The following is a 22,512-nucleotide window of genomic DNA, read 5'->3' on the forward strand; positions in this document are numbered from 1 at the left end:
CATACCTCAGGGGCCAGCCATTGTTCAGTCCTTTGTGCTGTCTTCATTAAATGGACATTTTTCTTGAGCTGTGGAATCTAAAATTTAGCACAGGATTTTAATTAGGACCAGAGATGTACAAAGGACTATAGCAAGTTTATAGTATAGTTTACATGTCTTTAAAAAATCAGTTGGAAAAGACAGCAAAGGAATTGTGGGGGAGGGGAGTTCTATATTCTCATTTCCCACCTGAGCATTTTTCCCTAGAATTCATACCTGTTAAAGTGCCAGGCATTGAATGAGGTACTGGGAATAGTGTCCTGGGGGTGGGGAAGGGCAGTGGGAGAGGTCTGCCTTGGAGTCACTGACGTTGTTAAGCATTGCCAGCATGTGGTGATAACAAAAAAGCATCCACTGAATTGGTTTATTATTGTTTAAATTCGCTGTAAAGAATGTACTCCCTTATTGTCTCCACCTACCCTCACGACACCTTCCTGAATGCTGCTAGGTAGTGGCAAGTGCAAGAGAGATAGAGTGCCTTTTATCATGCGGCTTAAAGTCTAGCCAGCCTCTTCTTTTTTCCTTAGGCAATGGTAAATGTAGTTTTAAAAATAATGTTCACTGAATACCTAATATGTGCATGGCATTGTGTACATTATGCCAAGACAACCACTTAAAAATGAAATAATTCATCTGAGTAAACCTGGAATTCAAAGAGGTTAAGGGATTTGCCCAAATTCGCACAATAAGTTTATGGCATAGCTCACTCTAGAGAAGCATTTCTTTTAGAACTGCATTTTTTGTTTTATTAATCAGTTAAAATAAAATGGATATTCCATAAATTGAAAGATGAATTAGACACTTTCCTGAAAGCTTGGTGTTTCTCTCTCTGCAAGTTTAGGTGAATAATCCCAGAAAAGGAATGGCAAATATTAGCTAAGTGTCCATCTTCTTTCCCTTTATGCCTATTGGCCAGCCACAGTGATGATTTTACATTAAGCAACATCATTGGGAAAGATTAGGGAAAAAATTAGATTGGGTTCCATCCAAGCAAATTTATAATTTTGCAAGTACAGTAATAGCAAGAACAGTAAGACGTTTATATAGCATTTTCTAGGTGCCAGATGCTTGGGTACTATTACCTAGGACATGAACAAAGTCAGAGAGGGTAACAGTATGTGTATTCTGTCTCTGTCATAATTCTATAGTTTATCTTATGATTTATGCCTGAGCTCAATGTCATTATAAAAATGGATACCTCAATATTTCTCAGGAAAATCCAGGCTAGTTTAAGAGAGAAGTTTGTGAATCTCTTGTTGTTCCTTCCCTTCTCTTTGTCCCTTTTTTGGAGAAAGTTCAATCGTCAGTGTGGTTTTTTATAACATTTATTGAACACCTACTATATTGTGTACATCATGCCAAGACAACCAGTTAAAAATGGAATAACCCATAAGAGTAGACCTGGAAGTCGAAGAGATTAAGTGACTTGTCCAGGTTCACACAAGTTTATGACAAAGCTCAGTGGAGAGGAGAGTTTCTTTGAAAACAGCATTTTTCATTTTCTTTTATTAGTTAAATAAGAGGGCTGTTCCTTAAATTAAAAGACAGATGTGGGTATTTTTTTAAAAGAACCCTTAGCTGTAAGAAAGTCAGCCACCGTGAGGCTAACGTGTGAAAGTGTTTGCTGGGTGGTAGGTCCATCATCGAGTGCCGCCACTGATGAGACTGAGCCATTAATTGCAAGAAAGCAGCAGTTTTGTGTGACTTCTTAGCCTCTCTGCTCAAGTAATTCTCTGTGGCCACTTCTACTTAACGTTCGTTCTTTATGAGTTTCTTCCCCCTTTTCCTCTCTAGTCCCTTACAAGTCATTTAAAAGTCAACAAATATTAAGTATTAAGTGTATGAAGTGCCAGATAGGTTCTATCAAATCTGAGCTACATAACAATTTCTAATCCTGCAGGATAATAACCTAAAATAATATTGTTAAAACGCAGGTGTTGGGGGGGTGAATGGAGGGGCGGGAACATGCATTAAATCTAAGAACCCACACCATTGCTTGATTCGTGGCCCAGATTATGTCTACATTACGGGCATGATGTATGCATCTTGGACTAGTTCGAGGCCTGGCTCTGATGGTGGCCAGATGCGTGACCTCTATAATTCCACCCGGGCGTCTTTCGGGAAGAAGAAGGTATGTCACTTTGATGAAGAGAATGGGAGTGTGAGCGTGAGCTAATTGTTAAAAGCCTTTGTGCTGAGATGAACTCTACACTCCCCAAAAACCGAGGTAGAGAGCATCCTAACTCAAGAAAGGCTTAGCTTGGGTTTATTGCCATCTCCAGAGATAGAGAACATTAGCTGTGGTCATAAAGAGAGATTGTTACAAGATAAACTAGTCAGGAGAACAAAGAGGGCTTATCTGTCCCTGACTGCAACAAAGCCGCTGTTAGGAAACCAGGTGTCAGAGTTGCATCTGTCCTCATTTAACTGGTGGCATTCCAATTAAATGCTCTCTTAAAAATAGGAAGACGATGCTTTTTACTCAACTCAGTTTGTTTTTACAGTTTGCAGGCCTGTTACTATACAGGCTTTTGAGAGAGCCATCCCACATTCTTAAAATATCTATATAACACCCTGAGAAAAATGACTCACTAATGCCACTGTCGTAAAGTTACAAAAACGACAGGAATTAACATAGAGGCAAGCAACAAAGGTTTGAAGTGGGATCGCTTACTTTACTTGTTGCAATTATGTGGCAGTTTGCCAAGATATTTTAACAGGAAATTTGCCAGAGTTAAAAAACGTCTGGGCTTATTTGATCACGTCACAGAGATGATCAATAGCCACAGAGACAGCAGGGAATGCGTCTAACTAAATACAGGAATGAGAGTGAGAGGGAGAATGCCTCCAGGCCCCCGGGTGGCCCACACTCAGGCTGCTGAATACTCACAGGCCTGGTGGCCGTCACCCCGCGGGGACAATTTGCATGTAGAGTTGCAACACAAGAATGACCCATGTCCCACAGCTGAAGCAACTTGTACCCACCCTGGGCCTGTTTTGGGTGGTAGGGCCTGTCACGTCGCTCACAGGCCACAGAGCTATCACCATAGTGCCATGCTCGAGCTCCTGTGCTCTCTCTGGCGCTTTAAGTAAATGAGTTCTGGTCAGGGACAGTGTAACATGCTCAGTCTTCAAATTGCTTGTCGAGTGTCCTAAACAAACCATTTAAAATAGCTTCTCCTCAGAAATTAAAAGTTTCTTTTGGAAAATGATTTCTTAAAGCCTTTGGATATTTGAAGCAATGTTTAAGCTTATATTTAACTGGCAGACACTTGCTCAGGTGGAATCTACAAAATAAGAGGAACATACATAGTCTGTCAGGCCTATAGCATAGTGCTTTACCTACATTTTCTCATTTATTCTTTACAACAAGCCTGGAAGGCACATGATAGTATTATGTATGTTTTGCACATAAGATGAGAATAGAAAACAGGTTAAGAAAGACTAACTTGCCCATCGTTCCACAACAAGGAAGTGGCTGAGCCCTGATTCAAGCGTGACCATCTGACCTGGTGCTCTTATCTAGTGTGCTAAAAAAAGCCACTGTGCAGCACTGGTATTGCCACAAAGGCAACACAAGGTGTGAAATACCCAGGAATAAACTTAAAAATGCATGGGTAATATAGAAAGAAATTGCTCAATTTTTTATTGAGAGACATAAAAGATTTAAACAAATAGAGAAAGACATACTGTGTTCCTGGGTGAACCACTCAACAATGTAAAAATTGTCACTTTAAGTTAAACCCAGTCACTTAAAGATCCCAATGAACATTTCATCTGGGAGAATAACTGGCACAAACAGCCAGGACAACTCTAAAGAAGGAAAAAAAACTCTTGTGAGTCAAGAGGAGGGAGGGGGTGCAGGGAACATGTGACAATAATTAACACTGTGGACACCCAGAGCCAAAGGAGATTTATTAACGGACTATAACAGAATCTTCAGAAACAGCCTGAAGCATGCGAAGCCATATCACGTACAATAAAATAGCATGACATGGCAAATAGGTTCCTCACCAAACAGTCTTGGGACAACTGACTTAATACTTGGAAGGAAAATTTAGAACCCTACCCCACACTTCAGATTTAAATAGACTCCGCGTTAAGTTTAAATGTAAAAAGAAAGAAAAAAATTTCAGATAAAGTATAGGTAAATATTATCATCACTCTAAGGTGGGGATTAGTTTGTAAACATGACACGCAAATCAGAAACCATGTCAGAAGAGTACAGATTTGATGACATCAAAAAAAACCCTAGAAATTCTCTACACCAAATAAATAAATAAATAGGAAAATGGCACTGGGAAAAAGTAATTGTTATATATAAAAGATGAACAAAAATTATTCTCAATAGACAAACTGGTAAAAAAGATAATTGTCCCATTTTAAATATGAGTAAAGGTTATCAATAAAAACTTAGCAAAAGAAATTAGAATGACCAATAAAGCCTTGGAAAAAACATGTTTTCTTCCTAGTAATCAACAACAAAAAAAGTGAAGGTAAATAATCATACTATTTTCGCTTATTGGATCTATGAAAAACAAAAATAATAATGTCCAATACTGAAAAGGATGTGGGGAAAAGGATATTTCCCTAAAGGAAAGTGTCAGGAGAAGGTAAATTGAATAGAATTTCTAGGAAGGGGGCTAATTTGACAATGGACTAGTTGAGCTTTAAAATTTCATACCTTCTAACCTAGCAATTCCTCTTCTAGGCATTTATGCAAAGGTAACAACTGGAAGTGTGCAATTTTTACAAAAAATAAAAACTAAAAATCAGAAATTGCCTAAATGCTTAACAATAAGGATACAGCTAAAAAACATTTTTTTTTTTTTTTTGCCCTAGAGAGACAATGGAATGCTCAGCAGCCACTAAAAAGATATTGTATATTAGCAAGGGGACAATGTCTATATGTGAATGAGAGTGAGAAAAGCAGTTTATAGCACAATATGTATAATATGATTCCCCTTTTATACAAAAAGAATGTATGTCATTATCACCGAAAAAGCTTAGAAGAAATACCAAAATGTTAACTGTAGTAAGACTGTCAGTATTTTTGTTTTGCTTATTTGCATTTTCTATTTTTTCAACAAAGAATATGGATTGGTTTTATAATAATTAATTTAAAAAAATCACTTTTGTTATAACAGTGGGATACAGATCAGGGTTGTAGACAGAGGAGGGCTTGTGCTCATTGCTATTCGTCTTTCTATTAAACTCTGCTTAAAGTGGCTGAAATTTCAAAGTAAGGCCATAATAGGAAAACACGCAATTCAGCAACTTGTGTTCTGGAGAGATGAACTCCAGGATCTTAGAAATACTATCTTGCTACCACCCAATTTCCAAGAAATGAAACCTCCTTGCCCAGTTTAAGAGTTGTTCAAGAGTTGAAGGGGGTTGTTAACATCTATTGTTCAGATAGAATATTTCTTATTTTTCCATCGTGTTTCCATTTTAAATAAGCTTTACTACAAAAGTTTTGTTAATGTCTTCCCTCCTCCTCCTTTCCTACCGACGGTTCCTCCTTATCACAGCCTCTTACCCTGTCTTCACAACGCAGACGCACGCACACACCCCCGTGTCTCACCTCCCCTCTCAGGGATAGATCTGTCTGTTTGACTTGGTCAAATTGCTTCAAAGTCCTCCTGGAAGCGCAGGGTGTTTGGCTTAGCAGGGGAGCCCTGAAGGAGGATCAGAAGCAAATCTAGGGCAAGCTATACACACCTCCGAGCTGAGATGCGAAGTCATATTGAACGTTGTCATTCAGGCACTTTCTTGGGGACAGAGGTCATTTCAAGTAGAGTCCTGCTAGAATTCGGGTGAAGGGGCACAAAACTAAAAAAAAGAATCAGGGGTGGGGCGGGGGTGGAGCTGAGAGATTGAGTGGCCTACTTTCCAGGAGACTTGGGTGGAGATGTGGTCTCACTGGGCAAAAGCCGTAGAGCCAGACACGTGGCCGAGATAGCCAAGTTAGAAACAAAGGCACAAATTAATCAGCCAGCACTGTCATGTCCAAACACCATGTCCATAATTTACGTGTACTCGCACCCTAAGATACCTGATAATTGAGTTCTAAAAGGCACTGAGAAGGCACCTCCAGATCCTTTGTGGATATGGACAAAATGGGCTTTTGAAAACAAGCCAGGACTACAAACTCTTGAGGGAAAACAACACATGGAATTTTTTTTAAAGGGGGAAAAGACAAGGCAATTTGGCATTTACTGGGTCTAATTAGAGTGGGGAACCCCCAAGTCTATCTGGTTCTCTGCACCTCAGCCCCGGGGTGGGTATTAGAGCCAGGGCAGGGGAGTATTTCTCAGCTTTCAAGGATTTCCTCCTCAGGGATCAAATAGAAAAATCCAAACTGACCTTTGTTTCAAAAATTATAAGCTGGACACCATTAACTTCCTGACTGTTTCTGCTTGAGTCACCTCCACGGTGGAGTGACCAGCTCTCCGTAGCTTCTTGGAAATACACTATTGTTCTGTTTTTTACAGTGACAATGAATCCTAAAGCTGAATGGTGCTAATGTTTTCCAAGAGAAGCAGCCCCGGAGGGAGCCTGCTGGGCTTGCCAACAGAGGATGAAGAGGATTCAAATTTAATTAATTTCAAATCACCATAGACACAGAAACCTTTTTGCTGTTTCTTCCAACACCCACTCTTCTAACGATGGCATCTCCTGTCCTTGGAAGAATGCGCAGTTGCAAAGTCCTGGGAAAAGGCCTGGCTGACGTCCATTTGAGGGCGAGGAGCCGTAGGATGCGTCCGCCTCTGATCAGTGGCGGTTCCCCCCACTCAGCCGGTCTAGCTGACCGTATTCACTCGGGCCTTGCTAAATCCTCGTTACCTTTCTGCCTCATTCCTCAGGGTATAAATCAGAAGCTGTTTTATCTATGGTTGCTTTGGGGTCACCTTATTACCTAATTAGCTCTGGATAATTTCAATTCCTCTGATTAGTCAGCTCCTCTGATAGGTGAACTGCGTTCAGCAGGAACTTTCTCAAGGCAACTTATGTCATGGAAAAGACCGTGAACAAAGGTGTTTCACAGCATACACTATCCCAGGGGGTTGGAAAACTCATTTCTACCTGCCAAGAGGGCACAGTGAGAGAGTCCGCAGTCCAGAGGGGATGCCATTTGGTGACTGAATTGGCCAGATCCAGTCACCCTTGGGAACTTCTCTGAGGAGTAGGAATCTTAGGATGAAAAAGCAAACCATATTTTTTCTCAACTAAAATCACTTACTTGTTCACATTTTCCCAAAGCCCATTCTCACCACACAGGGTTGTGTGTGACAGGCAGGCAGATAGGGAGTATGTGCAGGGCGGGGTGGGAGGGGGTCATCTGTCACCCTTCTACCTCTCTGAGATCTTTAAGGTTATTACAAACAGAATAGGAGTAGGAATTACCAGTCCCGGTGGCAGATATTACTCATCACACTCAGTGTTCTTTCCTGCCCAGTCAGGACAGGCCTCAACATCCTCAACACAGCTCTCCAGGGGGTCCCTATCAGTCCATCAGGGATGACATTCTACATGATATCTGGTGACACCCTCATGCTAGAAGCAATGGTGCAAAATGCAGAAGGGCCTGTTTATCACACCTACTCACTTTAGGTCAATCTCCACTTAATCCTTAATTTTAAAATTCTGACCTTTAAAGCCATCTAGCAAATTGGAAGTCCTCAGGTATTCTACGGAAACCTGATATTCTATTCCAGGAAAGAAACAAAGAATGATAAGTTTACTCCCCACGTATAAACCGAGGGAATATGAGGTTTCCCAGACATTAGCTGCTGAATTTGGGGTCTTGTGTTTGAAAGAGTGCCTTAATGCCTAACAAAAACTGCCCCTCTTTTCCCTTTCAGAATCCTTTTTATTAGTATTTGCCTTTTGAATTATGCCCATAATTTTACAGGCAGTGTTTGAAGCTAGGGAGGTCTTTACACACAACGGAAGAGAACTATTTGGTTCTGTTTAACCATTGCTCTTCTGCTATCTGGGACCTTCATAGAGCTTTGGCAAAAGACAGTCTTCATGGCATATGACTTCAACAGATTTGCCTGCCGTAGTCTCGTTAGCACATCCTAATGTGGCACCTCTGCTTTCACTGCTGTTTTGCAAATTCATGTTCAACTTGTGTTCCATGGTGACTCTCGGATATTTACGCCAAAATTGCCATTTCCTGCAGCATGATTTCTATTTTGTATTTGGTTTTTTTGCTCTCAACATTTTGACTCTCAGAAGAGTCTCTGCTTCTTTCTACGTATCTCAGATTTTTGCTGTAAATATTTAGGCCTGTAAACTTCTACCCTATCAAATAACGGACTTCAGAAGTTCAAAAATGAGTAAGGGTTCTTGTAAATGTACTTTGATGAAGCAATATATTTTTATTAAGGTATCATTGATATACAATCTTATGAGGGTTACACATGAGCAACATTGTGGTTACTACATTCACCCATATTATCAAGTCTCTTCCCATACCCCCTTGCAGTCACTGCCCATCAGCATAGTAAGATGCTACAGAGTCACTACTTGTCTTGATGAAGCAATATTTTATGGTATGATAAAAATATTCTCATTTACTATTTAAAATAACTTCAGATTCCAGAAGACACAAGCTTCAGCAGCATGTCATTGAATTTATATCTGGAAAATGTCCTAACCTCTGTAATTGCACAGTATACAAGGCACTTTTTTAAAAGATAATTTATTCTGGCAAGGTAAAGTTAGTATGGGCCAACACAGCCAAGGGTCAATCCTAGCACCCTATTATCTCTTATTACTATTCAGTCAATAGACATCAGATATTTATGATAATTTCAATAGTTGCTTTTTAATTAACCCAAGCTTAATTTTATGTTTCAGGTTATTGTTAGTTCTTCATTAATGTACCCTAATTGGGAAGCCAATCAGAGCAAAGTCTGACTTTAGGATATTTTAAAGATCCATAAGTTTCACTGCATTTTTGTACATTTCACACAAACTAGGGTAACAACAATGCCTTGTCAGGCTCCTCAGGAAACTTTTTAATAAATATGTAAAAGCATCAGTCTGTTATTCTTAACTCAGTGACGTGAGTCCTCTCTCTGGGAAGGTCATTGTTATCCAAACACAAGCATTCAATGTGGATCAACTTTGATATGCAGGGGATGATAGACGCTTCTGCTGAACACCCTGTAGCTCTAGCAATGGAAATGGATGCTTTAAAAGATACTTTTGTCTATTCTTTTGGTTGGTTAAGCTATCAGTTTGCACCATCTCTGGAAGGGTCTTATGTTGCATACACATGAAATGTAGACTTTAGTTTCAACTTCTTTCAGAATTAATACAAATTCTGAATATAGTGGAGTGATAAGACATGGTTTCATGCAGGGATGACACTGCTGAAATTCTCATTGTGGGGAAAACATCGGAATTTTATACCCAATTAAATTTATACACACTACTTTCTCACACTCAAGAGATACTCAGGATTAACTCTGGGTTTTCATTTAATAGGTACAATAGGCAGTCTAGAGTAGCTTCACACATACGTTACCTTTCTTTGGTTTTGCAATAACCGACTAGTCACTGTATATTGGAATGGAGTGGAATTAGTCAAATTGATTAGTAACAATTACACCCAACCAACCAGTTGCTTGACTTTTTTTTTTGAGAAGCTCTTTGACATTGCCTTTATACTTACTGTCTTGTCTGGCACCAAAATTTTATTTTCCTCTTAGCCTTTTGAGGGTGGTTATTTATAATTACGTCATAGGGGTTTGGTTTTTTTTGCTCCATTACCTTTTCAAAACAACATGTCATGCTCATGAGATAGCAGTCTGTAGAATTATGTAAAGTAAAACTTTTTCACCAACTCTATAGACACTCTAAGCTCTTCTTGATATTTTAACTGAAATTCCTAAACCGAAGCACTTACGATAACATGAAAACTTTGATCTCAGTGCTAAGCAAGATTGGAAAAACAACATTGAGCTATTGATGACCACCAAAGGTGAACGGGTTCTTTTTACAGTTGGACTTCAGGTGCATGGAGCTCAGTTAATCATACCTCCCAGTTCACATCACATTATCATCACTGGCCTTTAGCACTTTATAAATAAATAATTGGACTTTTTACAAAAAGCATATTCTTGGCATTTTTCACTTCTTTGGTCTGCATGGACAGGACTAAATGAATGATGCATAGATACTACAAGCAGTAAGGAACATTTTTTTCCAGTATAAAGATAGTTGAGAGTAATCACTCTATTAGCTTGACTTAGGTGAAACCCCTGAAATTATAAGTAATAGCAGGACCACATTAAAACTCGGCATGTTTAATAAATGCCAGCTTTCAAAAAAAAGTGGGAATTCTAGTTATTCAATTAAGTGAAAAAATAATCTGATAGATCAGTTATAATTTAGTATGTGTGTCTCTTGTTTTTAAAGTTAAGTAAAAATTATGTTAAAAAAAATACTGTGTTAGCTTGTCTCATTTTACAAGCAATTTAAGTATTTCCTGAGGAGGTTGGTGAGATCATCATATGTCATATTTATTTATCACTTGGGTTCAGTGTATAAATTCTGACCTGTAAGCTTCATATAAGAAATGACACCATTGCTACTGATTAGAACTGATTTGCAACATTACCAAAGCTTTAAGACTGATTGAAGGTTTTAGTTTTTTTCTCCTACCTTGCCTGCTGAAAATAATATATATGTAGTATTTTTCCTTCATAACTTATGGCTTAATAAATGTCAGGTATACATGTGTATATGTATAAATTATATTACCAGCCCCAAGGTTTTTTATAAAAATAAGTTCATGTTTACATGCTGTTGCTCACTAAGCAGTGATAGACTGAAAAGTATTCCTAAGTTTCATTGAAAAATGAAGCACTATAAAATGGGAGGCAAGAATATTCCCCACATTAGTTTTCTATGTAATTAGTATATATATCAATATTTAGAATAAATATTTATTTGAAGGTAAGATATTTGTTTACTAAAATGTTATTGACTAAGAATAAAGGGGTGAATTATGCATCTTTCCAAAGGAGAATTCTTTTATCTTCATTTCTGTGACTATGAAAAGGAAGGATTTTATACTTATCTGGCAGGAGAGAACTCACGATCGCGAAGGTGGTTTTCTCAAGGGGAGGCTTGTCTGTTTCCCTCCGATTGTGCTGACCCCTGCTATTTCCTCAAATGTGGGGAACTCAACTGCATGATTTGCGGTGGTGGGGCACTGTGTTTCTGCTTCCCCCCCCCAAAAAAGAACAAGGATCGTTACCTGCGTAATTGTACTCTTTTGATCCATATACCTATTTAAAAAAATGAAAAATACCAATTATAAAAGTTCTTACAGAACTGAACCTGCTTTATACAAAATTGTCTAGCCTAAAACTGAATTGCATTGTCTGCGTATCTAAAAGATATTCTAACACATTATTTTTTTTTCTTCCTTACAAAATATTTTTAAACTGAAGAATGAAATTGTAATTGTCTATGTAATAGAATTTTTAAGAATGTTTGTAGTAATTGTGGAAAAATCTTGGAGATAAAACCTTCTCTTTTTCCTGATTACTTACTTTTCTTCTTGCTTTTAATTCTAATCTTGCCTTCACATTATAACAGTTAGAGCAAGGCTGATGGGCGGGTTCATAACATGTAGATGGTGTGAAGACTTTCTTGAAAAAGATGTATTCTCGCAGGTCATAAACACTAGTCAGTACATAGACAAACAAAGAGCAGAACGATTCCTCCTCAAGGTCCCAGCTGAAGTCAAACCTGATCAATTATGGCATCAGAGTCTGCTGCAGTATGTATTTCCTTCTGGTTTTAACCAGAACAGCTTCTGTTTCACAAAGCAGTGAAAGAATACTGGGTACCCAATGAGGAAACAATCCTGGATAAGAACTTAACACATATCATTTCGTTGTAACCCTTATAATACATTCTCAAGCTAGGTTTGGAGAACTCTCCCCAACTCCCGCAGCGTGTGTGCTGAGCCACTACCCAGAACTGCCTCCCCTATAATAAGTGACAGGAAAATGTTTGAAAGGGCAAGGAGGCCTCAAAGTGGAAGCGGCCTAAGGTGAGAAATATCAGAAGCTGCAGGATGGCAGTGAAGGAAGGACCCCAGGGCCAGTGGAAATGGTGTTTCATTTCCTGCAAAAGGCAGGGCTTGGAATAGGAGTGATAAGGAAAACATCTTGTTTCTGGACACAGGTACTAGTCACTGAGTGAAAAAATAAGAGTTCCACTTACTGGAGCTGAAGTCAACAGGATAGTAGGTGTGCCCTATAAGGTTGCATTGGAGAAGCATGCTCAGAATTTCTCAAGAACAGATGCTTAGCGCTAGAATTTGGAAAAATTTAAAGCAGCTTGAGCTATCACCTCTCTCACAGCCGTAGTCATTCTGACCTGCAGAATAGCCAAGCCCAGCATGAACCTAGGTCTTGTGTAGATTAGGAAACAACATTGTTTGAGGTTCTGCCTGATTTTGAGAGGCCCTCCTCTGGATGCATTCATACTTCTCCAAGGGAAAACCTGCTTGGATCGATGTTTTGGCCATCTATTGCTGCCTAACAAACCACCTCAAAGCTTAGTAGCTTAAAACAGCAACAATCATTTACTTTGCTTATGAGTCTGCAATTTGGGTGGGTTTCAGTGGGAATGGCTCCTCTCCATTCCACAGGGTGTCAGCTGGGCGGCTCACTGGGGCCGGGGGATCCATTTTCGGATGGCTCACTCATGCAGCTGGCAGGCTGGTGCTGGCTGCTGGATTGCAGCCTGATCAGAAATGTGGCCAGGGATCTTAATTCCTATGACACGGGCCTCTCCCTGGACTTCTTGGGCCTCCACACAGAATGGTGGTGGGCTCCAAAAGAGGTATCCCAAGAGAACAAAGTGGAGGTTCCTGGCATTTTGATGCGCTAGACTCAAATCTCATACCATCACTATTGCCATACTCTGTTGTTTGAGGCAGTCACCAAGGTCAAGGGAGAGAGGACATACACTTCACCACTCAATGGGAAGGGTATCAAGGTCACATCATGAGAAGAGCAAGTTGGGTAGGTGAGATGTTGCAGGTATTTTTAGAAAATACAATCTGCCAAAATTGGTGTGGCCTCATGCAGCGCAGAGGAAATAAATGAAGCAATCTCACATCAAGTGTCCTCAGGGACACTTGACCTCCCTTGAGCCCAGTGCCTGTGCGGCTCTCTTTAGCTTGTACACACATCCCTGGTCCAGTAATTTTTGGTAGGTAATAGAACTGGTTTCACCCACTACATGAGGCATAAACCATGGTACAGAACAGGTTGTGGGTGGGTCAAATAGAAATTTATGTCTGCTCTCAGTACGTGAGATTATAGTGGGACAAGATTAGATTGTGAGTGCCTCGAGGATAGGGTTAAAAAGTCTTAGGCCTATCTGTATTCTAACAGTGCTTGACACTAGTAGGTGCTCAACAATCATAGAAAAACCAATCACCTACTGACCTAAGAACCACTCTACTACCCTTACTCATTACCTAACCAGTCTTTATCATCAGCAAAATCAGGACTCAAATAGAGAATCGTTCATTTTTCACCACCATTTTCTCCCTAACTTTCCTGTTTTAATTATATTTTCCTCATCTTCCATCTAATAGATCTGATATCATTTTTATCTTTATTTGAAATTTTCCTATTGTATGTGTATTTTCTTTTTAGCTACCTTAAATCCAGTCTCAGAGGAGGCAGAGAGCAATCGTAATTGAACTTGCAAGCAAGTGGCGGTGGAGGAGATAAAATGGTCCCAATTTGGAGGTGAAAGAAAAGCAGGGGAGGAGCCTGCAGATCGTGAAAACCCTCCCAGGAGCTCTCACCTCACCTCTGGGCTTTTCTTCTTTGCCCTCTGGAAGGTCCATGGAGAAAAGAAATAAAAGTTTTATTAATAAAAAGACTAAATAACTTCTTTAGGTAATGATACAAGCATAAGATATGTATTGTTTCTTCTCTGTGCTGCAAGACAGATTAACAAAATAACAAGTACTGTAAATTCTTCTTGAAATGTTCTCCAACCAGTGCTGAATGTAGATGAAGCCAAACAAGCTAGTTAATTGGGCAACAGAGTAAATTATGAGACTCATTTATTTCTCACCTCCTTGAATCTATGCAGAAATCACTCCATCTTGTGACACTGGTGGCTGGTGACTTTTTAACCAAGTGTGAATGTGCCTTTCTGTTCATAACCCACCCCTGTCCCATTCCAGAATGACTGCCAGCCCCCTCTTCGTTCATACTGCCTGACCTCTGCCTTTAGGGAGCTGGGATAGATAAATCCCGGGAAGCAGCCAAACGAACTAATGTCGAGGTCTATGTTCTGAGCAGGGCTGGGGCAGGAGCAAGAGCCCAGTGGGTGGGGGTGGAGTCAGGGAGAATGTGAGAAGTTCTTAGGGAGCTCCCCTAACCAGAGAAATCAAGGTTAGTTGTAAATACTACAGGGGCTAAAGGAGAGGAGTCAAAACCTGGAACACAAATTAGAGGAGGTAGGGGCAGATTAGAAGGGGTCAGGAGTGAGGTGAGGAGGGTTCCAGATGATTTCCACAATGGAGGGGGACTCTCAAGGTGCCTTTATTGGCCCCTGGATGCGCATGGATGGTGGTCAGCCCGGCCTAATGGTGGAAGGGTGGAAAGAACATTAGATAACAAGTTCCTTCTCTTTATCAGAGCTGCTTGTCCTTCCTGTTAATTTGGAAAGAGTTAGTTAACTCTCTCCAGTTCCAGAGAGAGAGCATGAATAACAGACCTGAGGCTAGGACTCACACCAGCACAGCATGGGGTACACACCCTGACTTCTAGCGGAGCTCTGGGAGGGGCGGGAGCTAAGTGGGCCACCCGAGGGAGGGGGGCAGATCACCTAGATCTCTGGCCAGATCCAGGCAACATGAGGCATGGGCAGGGCAAGGCCCAATACTTTTCTTTGAATAAATTTAAAAAATGTATATATACATGTATCCTAAAAAAATACACTTCTCCCAATTTCTCTCCTTAACTGTAATATTGGTGTGTTTGTTTAAATGAGACTCTTGATTCCAGAATGTCCAACTCAAACTAACACAGGTTGAAAGAAACTTACAGGCTCCAGTAACCAAACTGGCCAAGGGCAGAAAGTGTCTGCTTTGGAGACAATCAGAACCAGGACCAGCTAGAATGAGGGACAGCCAGACCAGGGACTCCAGCACAAACAGGCTTCTTTAGTTTAGTCTGTCTTCATTCTCTGAGACAACTTGTCTCCATGGGGCTGTAATTATTGCCGCTAGTAGCTCCAGGCAGCTCAGTTTTCCCATCTTGCCACCAGAGTAGAAGGGAATATCTTTCCCTACATCCAGTTAAGAAAAGTATCCCAGAAGGAATTAGATGGTCTGGTTTTTATGCCTAACCCTGTGAAAATGGGTATTGGGATTAACACATCCCTCTACTACCAGATACTGAAGTGCGTGCATGCATGTGTGTGTGCGTGCATGCGTGTGTGCGCACATGTGTGGTGCATGTGCATGCTTGTGTGTGTTGGCTGGTGAGGTGGGTGGGCAGGTGGGCGGTTGGTTGGTTGTGTGGAAGAGGATGCAGGGGAAGCAGTTCCTAAAGGGAATCAGAGGGCTAGGACCAGATGCAGGACGCTGGGGACCAGCCCAGTCCACGGATGCCTACCACTACACCCATTCTTCTTTTCTGTTTCTCTTACTTATCCACATTCAGAGTCAGAACTCCAGAATGGCTGAAATGTTCAGGACTGTGAATTTACTGATGCTTTTCATTTCCTTTGTGCATTTTTAAGTTTTACCTCTCTAAGGTATATTAAAAAAAAGAATAGAGTGGGTAAGATTTCATTAACCAAGGCAGAAGTATTTAGAACCAAGTAAAAAAAAATCCTAATTTTAGGTCTGATATTCTTACAGCATCACTGTCTTTTGAATCTTAGTTGCAGAGCTGCATTGGATATATTTAGGTGTACGGGACCAGGACCATTTCCACAGGAAGGAGAAACAGTTCCGAAAGGAGAGGTAAGAAGCCCTTAAAGACTTGCTCCTTAGTGTGGAATCAGTAGCTTTTTCCACATGCTTGCCTGTGACCCTGGCTGATCTGGGCACAGTTTGCCCATCGCTCTTCAGGGACTAAGGGAGAATCAAGGCAGTTTTGGAGCTCTGTATTTACCTTGTGAATCAAGTCAAATAGAACAGGGTCTGAAGGTGTTAAGGCAGTTGTCAAGACCACGAGGAACTAAATGAGAACAAGCCAGAACTGGGACAATCTCTCTCCCCACACTGCAAAATGTCTAATCCTTTTTTTCACTGTGAGGATTTTTTCTCTGTGAGGATCATCAAACACTAAAGAATATTTTGAGTAAAGAGAAAAAATGTCCTCCATTTAAAATTCTCTTCCTTGTACAATTCTGCAGTTGCCAAAGTTTCTACAGTTCATACATACACCTTCCATAGAGTAAAAAACCATTGAAAATAAAGTCTGTCTTTCTCTGAGAAAAGGAAAGTGAGAAAAGGGCCGGGAGCAGGCCACAGTGTGCGGTCACACACGGCAACTTCCTCAAGCAGCCAGGGGGTGGGAGGCATGGTTTCCTGTAAAAGGGAGGAGCAGTTTACCAGCTGCTATTGAGGGGTTTAGAAGTGTCAGGAAGAGCGGGAGCAGTCAGAAATCCTGGATAGACAAAATACTGGAAGTCTTCTCTGAAGATGCCAGTGGAGTTCATTCATTCACCAGACATTTAGTGAGTGCCTAGGACATGTAGGTATTAGAGATGCAGATGGGAGGTGGGATGGGGCAGAAAAGCCCACATCTCTGGAGCCAGACTGGCAAGGTTTTAATGCTGGCTCTGTGCCTCTGAGCAGGTTAGCTAATCCCTCTGGGCCCTCATTGTCTCATAAGATTTGTAGAAAACCACGTGAGGTGACTGATGTGAATGCTCTCAGCAGTGAGTGCCTAGTGTGCGCTAAGGACTGTGTAGCGCTGGCTGTTAGTCCTATGGTCCCCGCCCTGAAGGAGTTCAGAGTCCAGAGGCTGCAACAGCACAGGCTGGAAGTCTGCGGAACATGGTGAAGGACTTGCCAGGTTCATTTTGTAAAGACACCGACCTGCAGGGAAGCTCCCCAGCCCAACAGCTTGTAGGAAATCTGGCTGCCCAGAACTCTGGCCCACGTACCACTTTGTAGGTCGTTGGGTCACAGAAAGCAGTCTCACATAGTGATAGTCACTCAAAGTGGGAGTGACAGGATGGTGATGAAGGTCCACGCTCTGTGGCTGACACTGGGCTGTGTACTGCATGTGAACGCACTCACTCAACTCCCCAGGTTGGTGCAGTAGCACCCCCCAACACAGAGGAGGAAACAGGCACACAGAGATGGGGTAACTTGTTCACGGACACACAGGCAGTATGTGGTAGAGCTGGGATTTGAACGCAGAGAGTCTGTTTCCAAAATCAGCCTGCGTGGTACCAGGGTCACTGTGCAGCTGTGCCATCTTTATTGACTACAAAGGAATTGTTTAAAGTGTGATCCTGGGTACTGTCTGCCCACCTATTTGAGTATCATTCATTTGTTCCTTCAACTGTCATTTCCTGAGCCCCTGGCTCTGAGTAGGGCACAGTGGGGCTTGTCGGGAGCAGCAAAGAAGCCAGGATCCTCCTGTCAAGCTTTTGGAGGAGATAAGGCTCATGCCCAGATGCAGGGAGGGACAAGTTGCCGATGAGGCGCAGCTATGGGGCTCAGAGACACAGAGGGGGAAGGATGACTGGGCTGGGGAGAGCCGGGAAAACCCTCAGCATGAGAGGTGAGTTGGAGCAGGGTCTCAAAGGTCAGAAAGTTTGACGAATGGTCATTCATGAAAATGGCATTGCAGTTCGTTAAGGAAGAACATGAGGAAAGAACACGAGGAACATGGAGACGGGAAGCGCAGTACAGTAGAGCTCGGCTGGAACACGTGGTCAGTGAGGGACAGTGGCAGGTGGTGGAAGCTGCACGGGGAGGTCAGGGCCTGGAACTCTGGCTTGGGAAGTTGAATTTCATACAGAAGGAATGAGGAGCTCTTGAAGACTTTTGGGGATAGGAGCAAAATGATGAGCGGTGGGGTTTGGAAGAATGACCCTCAGAGTTTCAGAAAGAGAAGAGGGTAACTGGGGATGAGAATTAAGCAGCAGTAGCAGAGAGAATTAAGAAAAAAGGAGAAAAGAAATTGAAGGACACAGCAAATATGATTAGGTCACTGCCCGCCCGCCCTTGGCCACTTACAACCCTGCAGTTGGCTTCCCATTGATCATAGAATGAAGCTCCAAGCCCCTTTCCAAGGTCTGACCCCTGCTCTTGCCTCTGGGACCCCTTGGGGGCCCTAGTGCTTCAGCCTTGTTTCAACGCACAGAACAGACACTGCCCCTTCCTTCCTCAGGCCTCCTCATGCGCTGTTTCCTCTGCCTGAAACGCGCCCCTGCCGCCCCGCAGCACCCCCTGCTCCTCGCCACCTTAGGTCCCATTCATCCTTTGGGCTTCAGATCAGTGGAAGCTCTCCCCGGTCCCTGTCGTTTGCCTCAGAACCTTGACTCTACAGCATTTGCTGCTGTTCCAGCTTCACGTTGGTTTGTGTGATTATTCACCTAATGCCTGTCTCGATTATAAGCTTCATGAGAACAGACACATGCCTGTCCTGATTGTTAGCATCGTGAGAACAGATAGCTGTGTGGCTTATCCTTGTACCCTCAGCACCAATCATCTGTTGAGATAATTCGCCCTCAAAATGTTAGGCTGATGAATGGAGAACTGGATAAGAGGCTTTTGAATACTAGTGACAGGAAAAGTGGTGTTGCCATTGACTGCAACAGGGAACACAGCAGAAACCGTTTTTCAGGTTATGTTTTCTGGACTATGAATCCAGCATTGTACATATTTGATTCAGAGGTGCCAGCAGGTCATCAATTTGTCTAGCAGGATGTAGTGAATTTAACACTGCAGTTTAAGAGAAATGTTACAGCTAAAGAAAGAAAGTGAAGAGTACGTCGGTCCATCAGTGAGGATTAGTTTGCCTGCATATAGCAAAAAGTCCGAAAGAACAGAGGCTTACATCTGTAAGGGTTTATTTTTCTCTCGCCTAAAAGAAGTTTGGAGGTAGGAAGTCCAGGGCTGGTCTGGTGGCTCCGTGGACATCTGAGACCATGCTTTCTCTGGCTTTATGTGCCACGGCTCTCTCTGCATGTAGGTTCTAGCCTCAGACAGCACATGTGGCCCCAGAGGGCTGCTGGAGCTCGAGTCATCAAACCTGCCTTCCTGGCAGCTGGAAAAAAGAAGGAAAGAGAAATGGACTCTTCTGAAAGCCTGATCTACTTACATCTCGTTGGCCACAACTTAGAAATAGGGTGCATCTTGCTTTAGATGTAAAGCAAAGAAAGTAAAGCTGGAAAATGTAGCCTTTTAGATGGGTGCATCGCCACCTTGAAGAAAGTCAAGGATTCTTCTACTAAGAATAGTGTCTTTCGGGTGGGCAATAGTTTATTCTACCACAGGTGGCAACAGCCTAAAATGAGACAGTAGAGATCATGAGAGAAAAGTGAGTTTTCATAAATGTTCCCCCAGCTGAAAGGAACAAGTATCCAGCAAAGACACATGGAATTTAAGAGCAGCAAAGAATTCCAGTCATCACCTAATCCAGTCAGTCCCTGCATTTGGCTGGTGAAGAGCTTGACGCACAGAAACAAAGAGGTTTGGCCAACATGGCACAGCAAGTGGGTGGCCGAGCTGGGGCCAGAAGTGGCTTCTCTGGATGAGGGGATGGAACAGACTGTGGGGAGGGTTTGTAGCAGCTCCATCCGAACATGCCTGAATAAGGGCTCACTTTAGGCAACATTATGCTGATTTGGAGAGGCTGGCACAGAGCAGGCTTGGATTTAAATCTGCACTGTGGGACCTGGCGTGTTACCTGGCTTCTCTGATCTGTGTTACAGGGTAATGGCACACAGTAGACCCTCCATAACTGGTAGTCATTATTAACGTTATCATTAGAAAGCAGTAAATCTTTTTGGAACCACTGAATGAATCAGTAAACAAATGAAACAGGAATGAATGAAGTCAGAACAGACAGCTCGCCATCTTCTATGGTTTAGCTGTTTGCTGAGAGATATAAAAGGCTGGGTAGGTGGCTTATTATATGTCCTAGCTTTAAAGTCTCTCACTCCAGCTTTCCACACTTGTCCTGCCATCATCTTTGCTTCTTTGGACTCACGGTGGGTGGCCTGTCAAACCAGGCCACTTGCCTCTATGACACCGGATCCCTTTCAAACATACCACTCCCACAAGGGGCTAGCTAGATGCAGGCTCCCTCTGCTCCTTGATTTCATTTTCCTCTCCTCCCCTCACAGACCCCCTCTTCCACTAGTTCACCTCCTCCACCTCCTCTCCCATTCATCAGGCAACAAACACACTTTGATAACATAAGACTGAGGTTAGTGTCGTGTGACAGTTTAAAGAAGAGTCACAGACTCCAGCCTTGAATTACTTTCACCACGACTACAAATACAGGAGTCATAGTGACGTTTTCTAAGACATCATTATTAGAGTTAAGATATCTGTGTGACAAACTCCAAGAAAGGACTAGTGGGTACCAAAGAGAAGGGGGTGGGAAGGGAGGGAGAAGGGGATTGAGGAACATTATGATTAGCACAGAGAAGACAAGTAGTGACGCTATAGCATCTTACTACACTGATGGACAGTGACTGCAATGGGGTGTGTGTGTGGGGGTCTTGATAATATGGGTGAATGTTGTAACCACAGTGTGCTCATGCGAAACCTTCATGAGATTGTATGTCTGTGATACCTTTATTAAAAAGAAAAGATATCTGTGTTACAGCTGTATTTTTCCCACCTCCCCCCTTTATTGCTGACATTCTCCCAACTGTCATTATCTACTCTTTGCTATTTTACATAGTTTTGTGTTATTATTAGTAATTCTTAAAAGGCTGTGAAATAGTTATATTTATGGTCTTCTCTTTCATACCTTAAAAAAAACCACCTTCATTAATTCAGTATCAACACTCAAGGTAAAATAACATTAAGTTACCAAATGAAACATGCAAAACCCATAAACACTGTGAGAGTCTTATTAAATTAATTTGTTTTATTGAGCATATACTGGATTCTAGTTTTACTTGGAAATGTAGAATTTATGTCTTTTATATAATATGGCAATAAGGCCCATATTGCTCTGGCCAGGACTGTATGCCAGTCAGAGAGGAAACAGAACTCAGTATTTGCTCATCTGGGAAAGTTTTGCATCCAGAAAGCCTGGAACCTTCTCTGCAGTAAGAACACTCATGCATTCCCTCTGCTACCAGGTTGTGTTTCTACTGCTAACTACCTGGGTAGACTTTGGAGAAGTTGTTTCACTTTCCTGGGCCTCAGTTTTCCCATCTGTAAGATAAGGAAGCTAAATTAAATCATTTCCAAGTCAACAATTCTCACATCAAATGTGCATTAAATGCGCCTGAGCAACTTCTTTAAAATTCAAAATCGTTGGTCATTACCCCAGAGAGATTTGGCCCAGAAATCAGCAGTTTTAATGAGCACCCCTGGTAATTCTCAAGCAGGGAAGTGGAGGACCCCACTGAGATGTTCATTGCAAGTTCTTAGCCAACCTCGATATGCTGAGTCTTCTTCTGAAACGTACTACAGATAAATTCTTAAAGAAGGAGGAAGAGATGGAGGAAGAAAAAGAGTGAGAGAGAACCTTATGGTCTCTGTGAAAAGTGGTCTGAAGGATAAGCGCTGTGAACTGTTGGCATTGACCTCTTTCTACCCTGAGCTCCCAAGCACTTCATTTTTGCCACACAGTGGGGAGGCATAATCACAGGCTGCCTTCATATTACCTAACTGTTCCCCATGAATGAATGAATGTTTCAAGTGTGAGCCCACTAGCAGCAGGGTCCACTTTGACTTACAGGACATTTTTAGCAGCTCCTGCTCACTGCCAAGTGAGCCCCCCAAGACATCATGAGGTACCAGTACAAGTGAGGCAGGACCATCAGCTTTGAGTCCTGCAAGAGTGAGGCTTTTCTTTTTCCCCCCAGTGGGAACATGCCTGTGTGCCTCCCTCAACACCCAGATGTAATAACTTTCAAAGACCTGCTCCCTTCATTATGGATCTGAGAGGGAGATGAAGAGAGGCTTAATTTCCCTTGATGAAGTCTTCTTATTGCTAGTTTAGGGTCATGGGCATGACTGGGCATTTTTTAGCATTTAAATCAGGGACTGCTTCGTACAGGAAGTTGAGATAGCACTAGTGGCTAAAACTTGTGCCAGGCAACGTAGGTTCTAAATTATTTACCTGCACAAATTCAGTTAAACCTCTCAACAAACCTTTGAGAGAGGTGTTATGATTGTATCCGTTTTCCAGAAACTGATGAACAAAGAGATTAAACAACTTGTTGAGGGTCACACATCTCTTAAACAGG

At 42.0% G+C, this 22,512-nt stretch overlaps 1 protein-coding gene and 1 non-coding gene across 4 annotated transcripts in view; both read left to right on the forward strand.

Moving 5' to 3' along the window:
• TMEM154 (transmembrane protein 154) overlaps positions 1-16,075 on the forward strand; it is a 46,304-nt gene extending 30,229 nt beyond the window's left edge. Inside the window, exons 7-8 of one of the 3 annotated variants that reach the window (XR_012129613.1) lie at positions 13,743-13,991; positions 15,994-16,075. Coding sequence is in view for 2 of the 3 variants with exons in the window: in XM_036998667.2 (XP_036854562.2) it covers positions 13,743-13,785 (43 nt within the window). In the remaining variant the exon portion in view is untranslated. Of the gene's footprint in view, positions 1-6,533; positions 10,798-13,742; positions 14,028-15,993 lie in introns of those variants that run through there. The other 2 variants (XM_036998667.2, XM_017673805.3) reach the window with 2 other exon arrangements.
• On the forward strand, positions 11,130-11,293 carry LOC118968554 (U1 spliceosomal RNA). Its single transcript, XR_005056285.1, has one exon. It is a non-coding gene; the product is annotated as a U1 spliceosomal RNA (small nuclear RNA).
• Positions 16,076-22,512: the final 6,437 nt, after the last annotated feature.

The sequence above is a fragment of the Manis javanica genome, chromosome 3 (genome assembly GCF_040802235.1).
Source record: "Manis javanica isolate MJ-LG chromosome 3, MJ_LKY, whole genome shotgun sequence".
NCBI lineage: Eukaryota > Metazoa > Chordata > Mammalia > Pholidota > Manidae > Manis > Manis javanica.